Raw genomic sequence first — 15,413 nt, 5'->3', positions numbered from 1 at the left:
CCAAATATCTTGGTGGCCATGAGCAGGAATCTGTATGTGAATTATATGCACTACATATAGTGGTCAGTTTCACTGAGGAAATCCAGGCTTCCTATTCACCAAACCTCCAGTCAAAGCAAACATTTTCACTATGGAGAGTCAGCATGTACTCATTATTTTGGCACCATTCCCTACAGAGCAAATATTCCAAAGAAACAAGACCAGGGATAGGCATAGGGGTCTATGTATCACTCTGGGCTCCTGTGATGCACTACGTGTCCAAGTGCACAGTTTGAAGTCCTTCAAACTTGACTTCATTCAAACCTCATCACCCAGCATGTTATCCCAGACCTCCTCTGTTTTTGATTCTGGGTCCAAAATCAGGAGACCAGTCACCTATCTTCAATTAACTGTAAAGACTGATGCCGCCTACAGTGTCATTCTTGTCTGCAGATAAACTCTGTGTTCTGAGAAAGTCTGAATTACACAGTATCAGCATAGACATGTGGTGGGTAGAGGAGAGAATGAACAGAGGTGCAGACATTTGTCTCTGCTGTTTCTTCTGCTCCATCACCCCTCTTCTAGTTTCCTTCCTGAGACTAGTAGGTCCTGGGCAGCACTGACATCTCCCCACAGAAACCGCCCTCTGCCTGCTCCCAGCTCTCTCCTCATGGCCTCCTCAGGGCTACCTGGTCATGGGGTGTCCCCATCAAAGCAAAGACTCAGGAGAATGTGCTTTTCTCATGGAATCCAGGAGAGGGCACTCAGAGGGGTCCAGAATTCTGTACTTCTTCCTGGAACCACAAAACATGAAGGCATATGCCTGAAGAATTGAGCCTGGACTCCAGCCCAAGAATCCACTGGTAGGGTTAATTGACCCTTAGGGTGCCAGAGTAATTCCATGCTAGAGTGACGTTACTATACATCAAAGCTTTCCCTTGTAGGGCTGGAGCTATAGCACAGGGGTAGGGAGTTTGCTTTGCACACAGCTGATCCAGGAGGGACCTGGGTTGGATCCCCGGTGTCCCATATGGTCCCCTGAGCCAGGAGCAATAGATTTCTGAGCGCATAGTCAGGAGTAACTCCTGAGCATCATCAGATGTGGCTCAAAATCCAAAAAAAAAAAAAAAGCTTTTTCTTCTGATCTCAGGATTCTTATCCCTAAGGGCAACTTACCTTTAGTGTTTCATCCTCCTCATAAGGGGTCACATCAGGGAGAATCCTCCACAGACTGGATTCACCCCTTGGTGTCGGAGAGTAGAAAGGGACAGCCAGTCTGCCTCGAGCAGTTCTGACCTATTCCCTGGGCAGAACAGTAATTCTCACCTTGCAGTTTTGTGAAAAGCTAATTTAGACATTTCAATATGTCAAGGGAAGCAATTTCTAATTTAGAGAAAAACTGGGTTCCGATTATGTATAATCAGAGCTCACTAAAATGTCATTTTGGATTTGGGGGTTATAAATGAATGACTTACCTAATACTCTCAATTCTGCATTTGCATAAATGATATGATATTTGTTCTCTGCAGCACATTGGTACACACCAGAATCGGACATATTCAGCATAGTTATGCTTAGAGTTCCATTTTTTATCTGAATTCTTTCCTGCAAAAGAAGATTCACATAAAGAGAGTGATGTGTGAAAGCAAGCAGTATCTGCCTGGATACATCAGTAAACTTTGTGCATGTGACATATGATACTCAGATCTGAAAGATTTGATGTCCTGTTGGACCTGAGGGATTTTCTAAAGCTTTTAAAAATGCAAATGTGCTTAGTGTCATTTGGGTGGTTAGTATATTTTATGTCATCTTATCCCTTTGAAAATTGGTGTTTTCTTTAATGAGTGAGAAAAGTTGAATATCTCGAATACAGGCAGGGAGTGTGGAAGGAGAAAGATGGTGAAAATATTGCACTGGTAAAGGGGAGTGTTCTTTTTATAACTGAAACCCAACTATAAACATGTTTGTAATCATGGTGCTTAAATAAAGATATTATTCAAAACCAAAAAAGGAAATTGGTGATTGGTGTATCATGCATAGAGTGTAAGTTAACAACTTGATACATGCTATCAGAAATAATTCGGAGCACTTCATATCTCCAATTATTCCTGAAAACAGTTTATGGCAATATTAGATACAGATACAATTTGGATTCCTGTCAGAAGGTCTCAAAAGGGCCCAGAGAGTGCTGACATGGTAATTTACTAAGTCATGAAGTTGCAGGTGCCAGATTCTTCTTAGCAGCCAGCAAGAAAGCCCACAAATAGCCAAATGTGCCCAGAGCTTCATCTAGAGATTGGAAATAAATGCTGAATGCACAGGATGAAAGAGCTGAACAAATATGGTGAAACATTTCAGGATGCCTGTAAGCAGCCTCTAAATATCAGGAGTGTAGTAGAAACAAAAACTGTTGTAAGAAGGAAGTGGGACAGGAAGCTGAAGCAGTCCCATGCTAGATCCAGTATTGAATCTTCTGGGTCCCCTAAGTCCAGCCGTGGAGGAAAATGTCAACATCGTCGAGGCTGCTTACCTCTGGATTCAAACGCTCACCATTCTTTAGCCAGACATACCAAGGACTAGGCTTCCCTCTAGCTTTGCATTCCCAAAACAGGTTGTCGTAAATAGACAGGTATTTATTTTGAATCTTTTGTTCCCATTCTGGGGGAGCTGTTTCAAAAAGAGACAAGAGAAGTAATGATATATTAGTTATTTAGATATTAATGTCATATTCAAGCAAATGAAGAAATTAAAGGGATGAAGTGGATAGCAAGTAGGAGGGTTATTAACACATGGGATTGGGAGTTTATTAAATGTAAAAATGCCAAGGGACCACAGAAATTCTATAGAGTTTAGTGGGCTCTGAGCATGAGAAGATGTCATTATGTGTCTTTCTGCACAGTATCTGGAGCTGCAGAAAATGGTTGGGATGGGCTAAGAGTAAGAATTGGACGAGATGTTGGGACACAAGTCTCAGCAGGAAACACATCACTCTGGAGTAAAGACCACCAGTGCTGTAGAGGCCCAGGCAGCATCCTACAATATGCAATTGTGAGCCATGGTGGCAGTAACAGTGCACAAGGCACCCACTGAGTGGCACTCACTTACCCCATTGTGCAGTCTGGGAAATGAAGTTACCCAGAGACAGAAGTCCTGACAAAGAAGGTGCATTTTATGCATCTAAAGGGAGGCCTGAATCTACCTTAAATCCTTTCAGGAGATTCTCAAGCATGACTGGATTATCTGAGAAGGATCTTCAGGACAAGAATGTCAAATATGCCCAGAAAGTGTTACTGGTATATAGAGTACCTTGGGGGTCATGGCCCATCACAGAAGTCTGGATTGCCATGAGCATCTCTGAATCTCCTTCGGAGATAGCAGGGGTTGTCCTGAGCTCACCTGCATTCAGGTCAGACTGAACATGGAGAAGTTGGACCTTCTCCCTTCTCATGGTGTCCAATGTACCACATGTGCAAAGTCAGCCCTTTGTGGTAGGTGTCACAGAAAGGGAGTATGTAGTGAAGAGAGACACCAAGCTCCACACTGAAGATGCTCCCTTTAAAGCTGTTTCAGTGCCATGTGGAGGGCAGGGAAGAGGATAAGGGAGGAGATGGGAAGGCATATGTAGGGTTGAACTCTACAGGGGCCACCCTCTTGGGCCTCATTACAGAGAGGCTTGAACCACTGACCCAGATCAGGGACCAGGGAATAAGAAACATCTGTTTTCAGGAGTCCTTGAGGGCACTGTACAGGTTGAGATCTGAGGAAGGCTGAGGGGGCTCACTGAGGTCAGTCTCAGCCAGCAGAGCCACTCTTCTACAGTAAAAAAGTGATAAGCAGCAGGGACTCCTGAGAAGAAACCAAACACCAAGGAGCCCAAGCAGCATTTGTGTGAGAGGTGTGGAGTAAGTGTTCATGCTATTAGTATATATACTATATATATATGTATATATATATAGTATATATAATAATAATATAGATTATATATTTTAGAAATTTCCCTGAGATATGACTGGCTGGGGAACAGGCATGCATGCTCTTAGAAACTTCCCAGAGTTTACAAAGGATTAAAAATGATCCCAGTGTTGTATAATGCAATAATAATTTAAAACATTTATTTTATGTGGTTCTGTTTGAAGTAAAGAAAATAAACTAAAAGAGGGGGCAAAAATCAAACAAAAAATAGGAGGAGTCTACCTACAGGTTATAAATATCAATTTAAGAGAAGAGAGGGAAAAAAGGAAGAAAAACCATAACAAACTATGAAAACAAAAAACCATACAAACAAGAAAACAAAAACAACAATAAAACAAAAAAGTCAGCAACAAAAAATAAATTTAAAAAAAATCAAACAAAAGAAAAAACAAAAAGCACAACAGCAATAAAGACAACAACCAAACAATAACCAAAATCCCAAACTAAAAACAAAACTAAAACAAAAAATGTGCTTTTTTTTTTGCATAGATACAGAAATATTGGGAAGATTAGAAAGGGAATTCCATTAGCCTAAGAGATACAGGGTTTCTCTGCCCTTGAGGCATACTGTCATGGGAATAATTACAGGCTCCATACATGCTCTTTTACTCTCCCCTAGGTCTTTTTGTGGTTCCTGGAAACTTTCTGTTCAGTCGTGTATGATAAAATCAGGCCTCTGTAACTAGAGATTTTGGTTCTTTGCAGAGGTCACAGGATGGAGCCTAGGATGGAGTCTTTCTTTATGGTTCTAGAAGTTTTATTCCATAATTGTTGTTTTAATCAGTCTTCTGTAGTTAGTTGGTGGTCTTGGTTTTGCACCGATCCTAGGATGAAGCCTAGGATAGAGTCTTACATTATGTTTCCAGATGTTCTGCTTATTTGCAGTTGTCTCAGTCAGACCTCTATAATTAAAGATCTTGTTTGTAATACAGATTGTGAGCCAAAGCCTAGGCTAGGGTCTTTCTTATTGGTCCCAGAATATGTTCTGCACAGTAAGGTTTGTCACAGTCAGTCTTCTGTAGTTAGTGATATTGGCTTTTGCACAAATCAAAGGATGGTGTGTCTTCTGATTTCATTTTATCCTTAGGTGGCAAGATAAGACAATCTGCTCTTACATCAAGTTGTTGCTATTTCCTCATTGTCAGGATGTCATATGAAAACTGGTGCATGTTGGTGTCAGAACTGTATTAACAATGTGCAGAGGGAGTTTGGTTCCTGGAGCTGTTGCAGAGAATTTTGTCGATTCTATGTCTAAGATCTAGGGTTTGGGATTGGACGGTCATTGTGTAATCACATGGAGTCTATGTTGGGTCCATATGACATATGTTCAAGGTGGGAGGCGCCCCTGATTTGTAAAATATATGAGTTCTTATCTCTAGTAGATAAGAGCTTGTTTTTGTATGTAAAATTTCCCCCTTTTTAGTATACCTTTGCAAAAAGAAATGGTGGTATATTATATTGCTGGTGCATTTGGGGGTGAGAGTATCAGGCTCTCTCATATCTGTGACAACAGAACCACATAACTTGAATCATCTTGTTCTGCCTCATAAATTGAGGTGGAAATAATGGGTGGTACCAAGACCAAACAGGCATATAAATATTAAGTAAAAATTCAAAAAATGATCAAACTTAAACACCGAACAAAGCCAACGACAACAGAATTGATACCCAATCTAAGGCAAGCTAGACACAGAGAGGACCACTTATTCTAGCAGCCCAGAGGGGGCAAAGGAGGGGGATATGGGATGCATGCTGTGAACAGGGATGGAGGAAGGACAACAATGGTGGTGGGAATGCCCCTCATTCAATGTCACTTTGTACCTAAAATATTACTGTGAAAGATTTGTAATTCACTTTGGTCAAAATAAAAATTATTTTAAAAAAGAAAACAAAAAATCCCGTTACTTAAAATGTATTTTCTCACAACTCAAGAAAGAAACTATGGCTCTTTAACTACATGCAAGAGGGAGATGAGGATTGCAAATCTCAAACATGAATTTGAGTCTACTATCCTGATTTCCCAGTAACTGCTGGTAAGAAGTGACTTTACTCATCTAAATTCAGAAAGCAGTGATTTAAAGTTGGGAGAGCCCTTTCCTGAATATTTTAGGAACTACATAATCCTCAGCAATTGAATCAATTTTCTATTTTTTGTAACCATCTCATCAATGAGAAACTAGTATGAGACCAAAAAAATAATATTTGCCTATTTGAGCCCGTTTTTTATCCACAAAGACTCATTCAATGGTTCAAATTTATCCGTTTATCACCAGAAGCCTTATTGGACAGAAATGCAGAGAGGACAAAGTCCAGTTTCCACATCATTCAAGATTCTTGGATCTAAAAGATGTTATCTAAGAGATTTTGCAACAATCATGCAACTAAGGTTTCTTACCTATATCATCACTGAAAATTAGTTCTACTTTTTACCCTTAGAACAATATTAATGAATATTCCTAAAATCTTCTATGAATGCAAGTTAGAAGATATAGATCAGTGTAGGAATTTTATTTCTGACTTCCAGTTTACATACTGGAAAATCTTTTCGGTTTTATCTCGTTTTTGTTACATTTTTCTCCCTTTAATGAAAAATGTAAATTAACTAGACAAATTCTTTAATATTTTGGTAACAGTAAAAGTCTACCAATTATATGCTTACTATTATATTTGCAAAGGTTACTAGATATTAAAAATGACTTGTTATCTCTTTTCAACACCAGAATCCACAAAATAATGCGTATTTAGACTATATCATACACATATATTTTGTGAGTGTTGTTATTGTTAGCATTGCTACCACCATAAAGGAATAATAAGGAGGAAATCATATTGTCTATATAACATAATAGTTTTCATTATACATTAAAATGGAAAATTCTGAAGGAAATGGAAAGTAACATAACCAAAACTAAATATGTTCTCCCCATAGGAAAATCAATTGGCATGCCTATAAGGCAATTATAATATCTTAGGCTTTTGCAGTTATCAAAAATATTTTCTCCTTCAATTAGTTTAGCATTGTTTATAAATATGCCATATATAAGCAAGCCATATAAAATAAGGTATCACCATTTATAGTTTTTAAAAAGTACTCTAGTATAACTACATTGAATTTAGCATGGGAGTAAAGAATATTTTTTAAAATATTAAACATTTTGACAAATTGTGGTCCTTGTTTATAATTTACTTAATGCACAATAAGAAAATTTGATGCAAATATGTGTTTTTATTTAAAAGAAAAAAACTTTTACATAATAAATTCCTCCATCATCTTAAATTTCTACAAGATTGTTGGAATGGAGAAGTGCATAATTTCTAATGAAGTAATGACTATTTTTCCATTACCTATGTACAAGTGAACACAGTCTGTTAACAAATTCAAATTCAGAACTAGTTTTTCCTCCATTTTCTCTTTAGTTTGAACTTCCTACTTAGAATTATAATTAGGATTGTCAGGCGCTATTGCTGAATATTTTATAAAAGTGTGTTAGATTTCATGTTACACGTGTTACAAATTAAAATGGTTTTAGTATGACATAGTGGAGATTTTTCAAACAGATACAATAAAGAGTATGTATGAATGATGCATGATGCTGAAACCAGAACTATTTTCTAATAATGACTATTCCTGCATGCAAGCCACTCTTACCTGGAAATGCATACCTTTCTTTATCCCCAGGATGCCCTTTTAACAATGTGTTAATGAATCCCCCCCCCCAGTTCTTGTAATGGAAATGCCAACTAACTCCTAGACTCCTGGTGTTGTTTACTTACCATAGAAAATGAGCTGACCCTTGGCCAGGTTTCTTCCTCGAAGGTTGCCTGCAATGCATTCATAGGAACCTTCATCTTCCTGTTGAAAGTGTGGGATTTCAAGGATAGCTTGGGATTGGCTGTACTTGATTTTCCCTGGCAACGGACTTCCATCCAACCTTCTCCAGCTGATATCAGGGACTGGACTAAACAGTTACACCTCATTAGAACAGAAGATGTTCTTGTCAGCAAATTTCTATGACTGTCCTGAAAAATAATTCTTTTTTTTAAATAGAAGAAATTATTGTTTTATTTATTTATTCCTTTTTTAAATAAATATCTTTATTTAAACACCTTGATTACAAATACGATTGTAGTTGGGTTTCAGTCATGTAAATAACACCCCCCCTTCACCTGTGCAACATTCCCATCACCAAAGTCCCAAATCTCTCTCCTCCCCACCCCACCCCCACCTGCACTTAAGACAGGCTTTCTACTTCAGGCATTCATTCACATTGTTATGATAGTTCTCAATGTAGTTATTTCTCTAACTGCACTCACCACTCTTTTTGGTGAGCTTCATGCTGTGAGCTGGACCTTTCAGCCCTCCTCTCCTTTGTCTCTGTGAATTATTGTAAAATTTCTTTTTATTCTTGAGCAAAAATTTCCAATCAACCTATATATCTTCAACCTACATTTAGATCCTATTATCATTTACCTTTCTATCACCCATAAATTATAAGGCTTTATAAAGTTTCTCTACCGTGCAAAAAATTATTTAAAAATGTGCCTATAGGGGCCGGCGGGGTGGCACTAGAGGTAAGGTATCTGCCTTGTAAGGGCTAGCCAAGGAAGGACCGCGCTTCGATCCCCCAGCGTCCCATATGGTCCCCCCAAGCCTTAGCCAGGAGTAACCCCTGAGCATCAAATGGGTGTGCCCCCCCCCAAAAAACACAAAAATATATGTGCCTATAAATTACAGTAACAGGAACAAAGGAAATCAACTACATAGACAGGAATAAGGTTTCATCTATTTAAAAGAGTTTGGGGATGTTTGGTGGAGATACAACACTAGACAATATGGACTCTGTGATTACACTTTTTGCTCATGGACTCCTTGTTCATAGACTTTTTGTTTGTGACTCTGTTTGTGACTCTGCTAATGGACTTTTTATATGAACTCTCTTCTCATTTACTCTTTGTCCATGGACTCTGCTCAGAGTCTCTCTTTTAAGAGTCTGTGCTTATAGAATCTATTCATGGACTCTGCTTATGGACTCTTCACAGAATCTGTTCATTGCCTCTCTGTTTATTGTCTCTTTGCTCATGGACTCTGTTCAGAGACTCTCAGGGAAAAGTGCATAGTGACCTGGAGATAAACATACATTATCAGGTCCTTAAAGTGCTGTCACTGGCTTTGTCCTCCCACACACCTTAGCATTGTGACACAGGCTCAAGGAAACTAGGATGATTGTGGGTAACCTCAGCATCAAAGATACATGTTAATCCAGAGCCTACCTCTTAATAAGAAGGTAATGATTTTACATAATGTCCTCTGCTCTTAGCATTTGTAGAGTTAGTTCTATTATGTTTAGAAATTAAAAAATTTCTTCAATATAGAAAAAAATCTGATAATAGATTACACCTTATAGGGTAACAATAGTGAGGGATTAAGATATTCATGATGAGGGAGGCTTACTTAGATATAAATGCCTGTCACAGTTTAAGTTATAATAGTTGTAACAAAAAATCCTTCCCAATAAATTCCCCATTGGTAAAATCGCCCCCAATATATTATGTCAGAAACTCCCCTTCCTATTCTCAAGTTATCATTTTTACCCCTATGGATTTTTAAAATTTTGTTTAAATAATTTTAAATATTTTATTGAAACCATTGTAATTTACAATTACAGTTCTTCATTGTTGGGTTTCAGACATACAATGAATCAGGGTCAATCCGACCACCAGTGTTGACTTTCTTTCACCAATGTTCCCAGAATCCACTCCTTACCACCCCTGCACCTCGGCCTGCCTGTCTAACAGGTTCACTTTAAGTTTATATTGTTAAGGCTTGAGTCTCTTGATTTCATTGTTGATGACTTTGGGTTTGATATTTAGTTCTGTCCTTTTTTAACTCTACCAGTGCACTTGAGACCACTTTTTTTGATACCATACTTTTATATTTGTTTCACCTCCTCCACTCAATTTCTTTCCTTCTCACTATAGTCTGGGTCATGGGTGTTCAAGATAACTTCCTCTTATACCATTGCATTTCTTCATGCAGTTATTCTAAATAACATATGTAAGTGATATTATTTTGTATTTATCCTTCTTCTGGATTACTTCATTTAACATAATATTTTCCAATTTCTTCCATATTGTACAAAATTGCGTGATTGCATCATTACTTACAGCCATACAGTATTCTATTTCAGCCTCTGTGGATTTTTATATGACTCAAGTAATTTTGTTCAAAGAATATTTCAAATTAATAATAACCACAAAAAATCATTTTTTGAAAAGCCATATAGCTAACTCTAAAGAAGACAGAGAGAATATTTTTCTGTGTCCATAAAAGTACATTGGGAATCTAAACAGTAACTGGCAGGATTTAATAGTGATAAAACAGAGGCAACTCCAAACAAAGCAAGAACATTGTTGCAAATGAAGGAGAAATCCAGGCAGCAGTTATGGTTTCTCTGTGTAGTCAGATATGCAAATAGAGAAGCTATGCACACCCCACATATCACCAGAAATGACCAGGCTCAGATATGTTACTACCTATTTGTTTCGGAATTAGCACTCAGTTTAAATATTGAATTTGTTTAAAATATTATATTTGTATGTTGTCCTCTTACAAGCCTTGTTATTTAACATAAATTCAAGTTGACATTTTAACAAAATGCCATCTCTCTACCAAAAATTAACTTTAGAAAATTGAATGCTTTCTTCATTCATTTTATAAAATGACCAAATGATAAAAGATGATTAACAGATCTTCATCAGGACCCATCAGCCAGATTTTAGAGTGCTCACATTATCCAAATTTTAAACTATATTTAACAAATGTGTGAGCATGTGAGAAACTATTTAGAAGGAAGGATACACAATCATTTGTTTTATCCTTTTTGCTCATTTCCATTTTTCCTACAGTGAGCATAAATGCAGGCAATAAAAAAACCTGGGAAATTTTATTTACAAAGAAAAATAAAGAAGTTTAAATTTTCATGAATTTTTTCAAGTAAAGGTACATATTTTTTTCACAACAGTAAAATCCTGAGATCTCTAACATATACACTCAGAATAGCACTTATCCTGAAAGAGGCACTTCACCTAAAACATTTCCAAAAAAGACTAGGGTGTTTCTAACAGTTACCAGATCACTTTTTCATGATGAAGACTGGAGTTAAATTTTGACTGAAACACAGTATCTAGGCTCTACAGCAGTGCTTGTATGTGATCATGCAAGAATTGCAGGCACCACCAAATGCCTGTCAAGGAGTATGAGGTAACATGCAATGGCCCAGATCTTGCCTGGACCTGCTGCTTGTTTCCTTGTTGCTGAAGCCATCATCTCACCAGAAGCCCCAGATTCTGGCATTAATTGCAGAAGGAAGTTTGACTCCTCCTGAGTGGACCACACACAGTCCCCACTGCCCTTACTTTATCTTCTGAACCCCCTTCAGTGGTAGTGGAAGAACTCCTCCTCCCAGCAATGCCCTGTCAGCAGGCTCCTCCCTGTGCTTCAGGCTCAGCACACCTCGAGCTGCCACAACCCTTCTTTCCTTCACCTGGGGATATAGTGTATATCAAAGCAGGATCTGTAGAGACAAGAGTAGACACTTCTGCTTTCAATAGAAGCAGAGAGTCCAGTACTGAATCACATAAACTACTGAGGAGATTGCTGGACCTCATTCTTCCCACTTCAAACCTGACTTTCCAAGATTCTTCCTCATTATCATAAGAAATGATATTAATGGTAGTGATGATTATGAATTTTCAGAATTATTGTTACTTTGTGATTAGTACTTAATGTGGTTCATGGGATAGAATCATATTGCCTGGAATGCAAGGCAAGCACATAATCCCCTGTATTATGTCTCCAAGCCCAGTCTAGACACATTTTTATATCTATTTTTAGTATTTCCATTATGTTTGTAGATGTTATTATACTTTCTGAAGACTACTCCATGTTGCAGAAGGAAAAAAAAATACTCACTATGGGATTCTGATAGAACTATCAGTTCCAGAAATGCAATTGGTCTGAGCATTTAAGCCCCTTCTATCTCTGGTCCTTCAGAATAGCATGTTAGCATGAATATATAAAGCAGGAGTGACTGAGAGGTGATGTGGCTGAAGGGGGCACCTTATTAAACAGAACTGTTGTTGGAGATATTGTGGGTAGGACTGGGCTAAATTGAATTTGGTCCATCACAGGACAAAGGTGTATTATCTGGCAATAATTCTTCACTAAAAAAAAAAACAGTCTCTGAAGTCAACATTGAAGAAACCACACAGAGATCAACTAATGCCAAACAAACATCTCTACCAATATGTCAGACCTCCTTTAAACTCATCTGAACTATTTTCTTGCTGTTCCCAACCCCCTAAAATGTTCATGTGTATGAACATTCTGAGTGATGGGCTCAAATGCCTGTCAAGCTCCATCCTATTCCCATAACATAATTCTGTGACATGGAGGATATTATATTTCACACATGAAATACTACAGACTTCTTGGAGCAACTAAACTATCAAAAGCAATCATCCAAAAAAAAAGTTTTGAAAATATTTCAAAACCTTTCCAACTGTATTTTTAGTTAAATGTTCTGTCAACAAAATTTCTGAAAGAATAAGAAATCACCTTGAGTGATGAAGAAGTGAGTGCCCCTTACCCAAAAGTACAAAAACTGAGTGGAGGCCCAGTTTCCTCCACATCAGCTGAAACCTCATGAATGATGAATAGGAGAGTACTCTCTGCGGGCCATATATTGTATTTATTCCCATTTTTGTTTCTTCATTTCTAAATAAGATATATGCAGTGTGCATAGAAATTTGTTCATAATTTTTGTTTTTACTATAATCTGGCCCTCCAACAATCTGAAGGACAGTGAACTGGCCCCCTGTTTAAAAAGTTTGAGGACCCCTGCTCTAAGTGATGAGTGAAATATTTTCAAAACTTTTCTATGTTTAAATTTTTACTTTTGATAATATAGTTACTCCAAGAATTTGTAGTATCTCATGCATAAAATAGATTATCCTATATGTCACAGATTTCTATGAGCACCCTGCAAGGGAAAAAAAAACATCAATTTGGCCACTCTGCTAATGGCCATGCTTATCTCCTAGTCGATGTACATCAGCACAACACATAGAAAAGACAACACCACAAAGGACACAATGGCAAAATAAAGCAGAAAATCATTGTGCTTAGAGAATGAAGATAGTAGTTCTGAATACCCAACAAATACTGGCTACCTACATAGCCTATTTGGGAAGAAATAGAGAGATACAATTTGGAGGATGCTCAAAGAACTTAAAGAAGCCATGGAATAAACTGAAATTAACAACAAATAGAAACAAGAGGATATGAAAGTAGAAGTAAGAACACTTCAAAGGAAACTTTCAAAGTGAAATATTGTAGGGTTCTGGCACCAGGTTCCCTGATGAGGCTGATGCAAGGGTAGGTAAGGGTCTCTTCCAGCCGATGGCTTCCAGGCCAGACCCAGGAAAGAGAGGAAAGACTATGAGCCACAGACTACTCACAAGTAAGTATTGTCAGAGCAATGGACTTTGTTTATTGAAGGTAGGGACAAGGCTTTTAAGGGTAAATTTTAGGCAGGAAACAGAATGTGGATAATACAATTTAGACATTACAGCAACAAGATGGTATGCATAGACAAAAGTCAAAAGGTACATGGCATCATTGATTTGGATGGTATTCAGAGATAGCAGTTACAATGCCCATGGCATCATTAAATCAGGAAGCATGTAAAAATAGCAGAGCAATGCCAATGGCATTATTAAGTCAGTATGTAAAGATAGTGATGCAATGCTTGTGGCACTATTAGCCTAGACAGTTTGTTTGACCTGGATGACTTTCTTCTGCACTCAAAACAGCAGAAACACAAGTCTCTAAACAGAGACTTTCTTTTATATTCAAGACCAGCTTGCAGAAATCTCCTTATTTTCCGGCCTCTCTCCCCACAAAATATCAGTGCTGAAAACTTGGTAAGCAAAATAAAAACCTCACTGGATAGCCTCAACAGCAGAGTAACAGCTGCTAGAACAGAATCAGTAAACTGGAAGATGAGATGTATAACTTCATATAATAGAATGGTTAGAAAATAGTCTAGGGCCGGGCGGTGGCGCTGGAGGTAAGGTGCCTGCGCTAGCCTAGGACGGACCACGGTTCGATTCCCCCGGCGTCCCATATGGTCCCCCAAGAAGCCAGGAGCAACTTCTGAGCGCATAGCCAGGAGTAACCCCTGAGCATCACAGGGTGTGGCCCAAAAACCAAAAAAAAAAAAAAGAAAATAGTCTAAAACAATAATCAGATGATAGAAAAATTTTCAAAGAATGTGAAAAATTGAAAACAGAAATCTGGGATAAGCTCAATAGAAAAACATAAGAATCATTGAAGTTCCAGGGGCCAGAGCAATAGCACAGTAATAGGGAATTTGCCTTGCATGTGGCCGATCCAGGACAGACCTTGGTTTGATCCCCAGCATCCCATATGGTCCCCCAAGCCAGGAGTGATTTCTGAGTGTATAGCCAGGAGTAACCCCTGAGCGTCACCAGGTATGACCCGAAAACCAAAACCAAAAAAAGAAAAAAAGTCAAGTACATCTTTGCAGAGAAACGTCCAGTGCTAAAGAGTGCATGCAACCAAATTCTACATGTCTTATAAGTACCACATAAAAGTGATACAAAAAAAACACCCCAAGGCACATCCTAGTCACAATGATGAATACTGCAGATAGTGAAATAATACTGAAGGCAGTAAGATCAAAATGGGAAATTACATATAAAGGAGAATCCTTAAGAGTTGTGTAATTCATCCAGCCAGACTTCATTCATTTTTGAAAGATACAAAGCTTCATGTATAAACAACAGCTCAAGAACTTTACAGACTAAAAACTAACATTAAATGAAGAACTGAATAGTCTACTTTAAGGCAAAGCAGATACAGCAAACACACCAAACTTCAAAAAAAGATGAAACTAAATCTCATGATAATTTCTGTCTATGCCAATTAACTAAATGCAACAACTAAGAGAAACAAAGTGGAAAATGGATCAAAATGTTGAATTCAACAATCTGCCTACAAGAAACACATCTTAATATTCAGAATAGACATAGACTCAAAGTCAAAGGTTGGATAAATATTATTCAAGCAAACAACTCCATTTAAAAGGCTGGAGTGGTCACAGATCAAATAACATATATTTTATTTTATTTTTTTTTCCATTTTTCTTTTTTTCTTTATGTAAACACTGTGATTACAAAATTGTTCATGATTGAGATTCAGTTTTACAATGTACATCACCCTTCACCAGTGAACATTTCCCCATCACCAATATCAGTTGGGTTCATTTTTCAAATAGGACCAACTTTATTTTTTCTGAAGGAAAATATTTACACATCTCTTGGGAAGCTACAGACTATTTCCCTCCTACTCTATGATGTGTCTTCAAGATCAGACCATA

General features: G+C 37.8%; 1 protein-coding gene across 1 annotated transcript in view; it reads right to left on the bottom strand.

The window, feature by feature from the left end:
* CNTN6 (contactin 6) overlaps nt 1–15,413 on the bottom strand; it is a 254,912-nt gene that overhangs the window by 72,961 nt on the left and 166,538 nt on the right. The window contains exons 8-10 of the mRNA XM_049776825.1: nt 7,726–7,910; nt 2,510–2,646; nt 1,455–1,584 (exon numbers count right to left, since the gene is read on the bottom strand). Coding sequence (XP_049632782.1) covers nt 1,455–1,584; nt 2,510–2,646; nt 7,726–7,910 — 452 coding nt within the window. The remainder of the gene's footprint in view (nt 1–1,454; nt 1,585–2,509; nt 2,647–7,725; nt 7,911–15,413) is intronic.

Source organism: Suncus etruscus, chromosome 7 (assembly GCF_024139225.1).
Source record: "Suncus etruscus isolate mSunEtr1 chromosome 7, mSunEtr1.pri.cur, whole genome shotgun sequence".
Classification (NCBI taxonomy): Eukaryota; Metazoa; Chordata; class Mammalia; order Eulipotyphla; family Soricidae; genus Suncus; species Suncus etruscus.
Note: the sequence above shows the minus strand (reverse complement) of the source record. Positions and strands in the feature narration are given on the sequence as shown.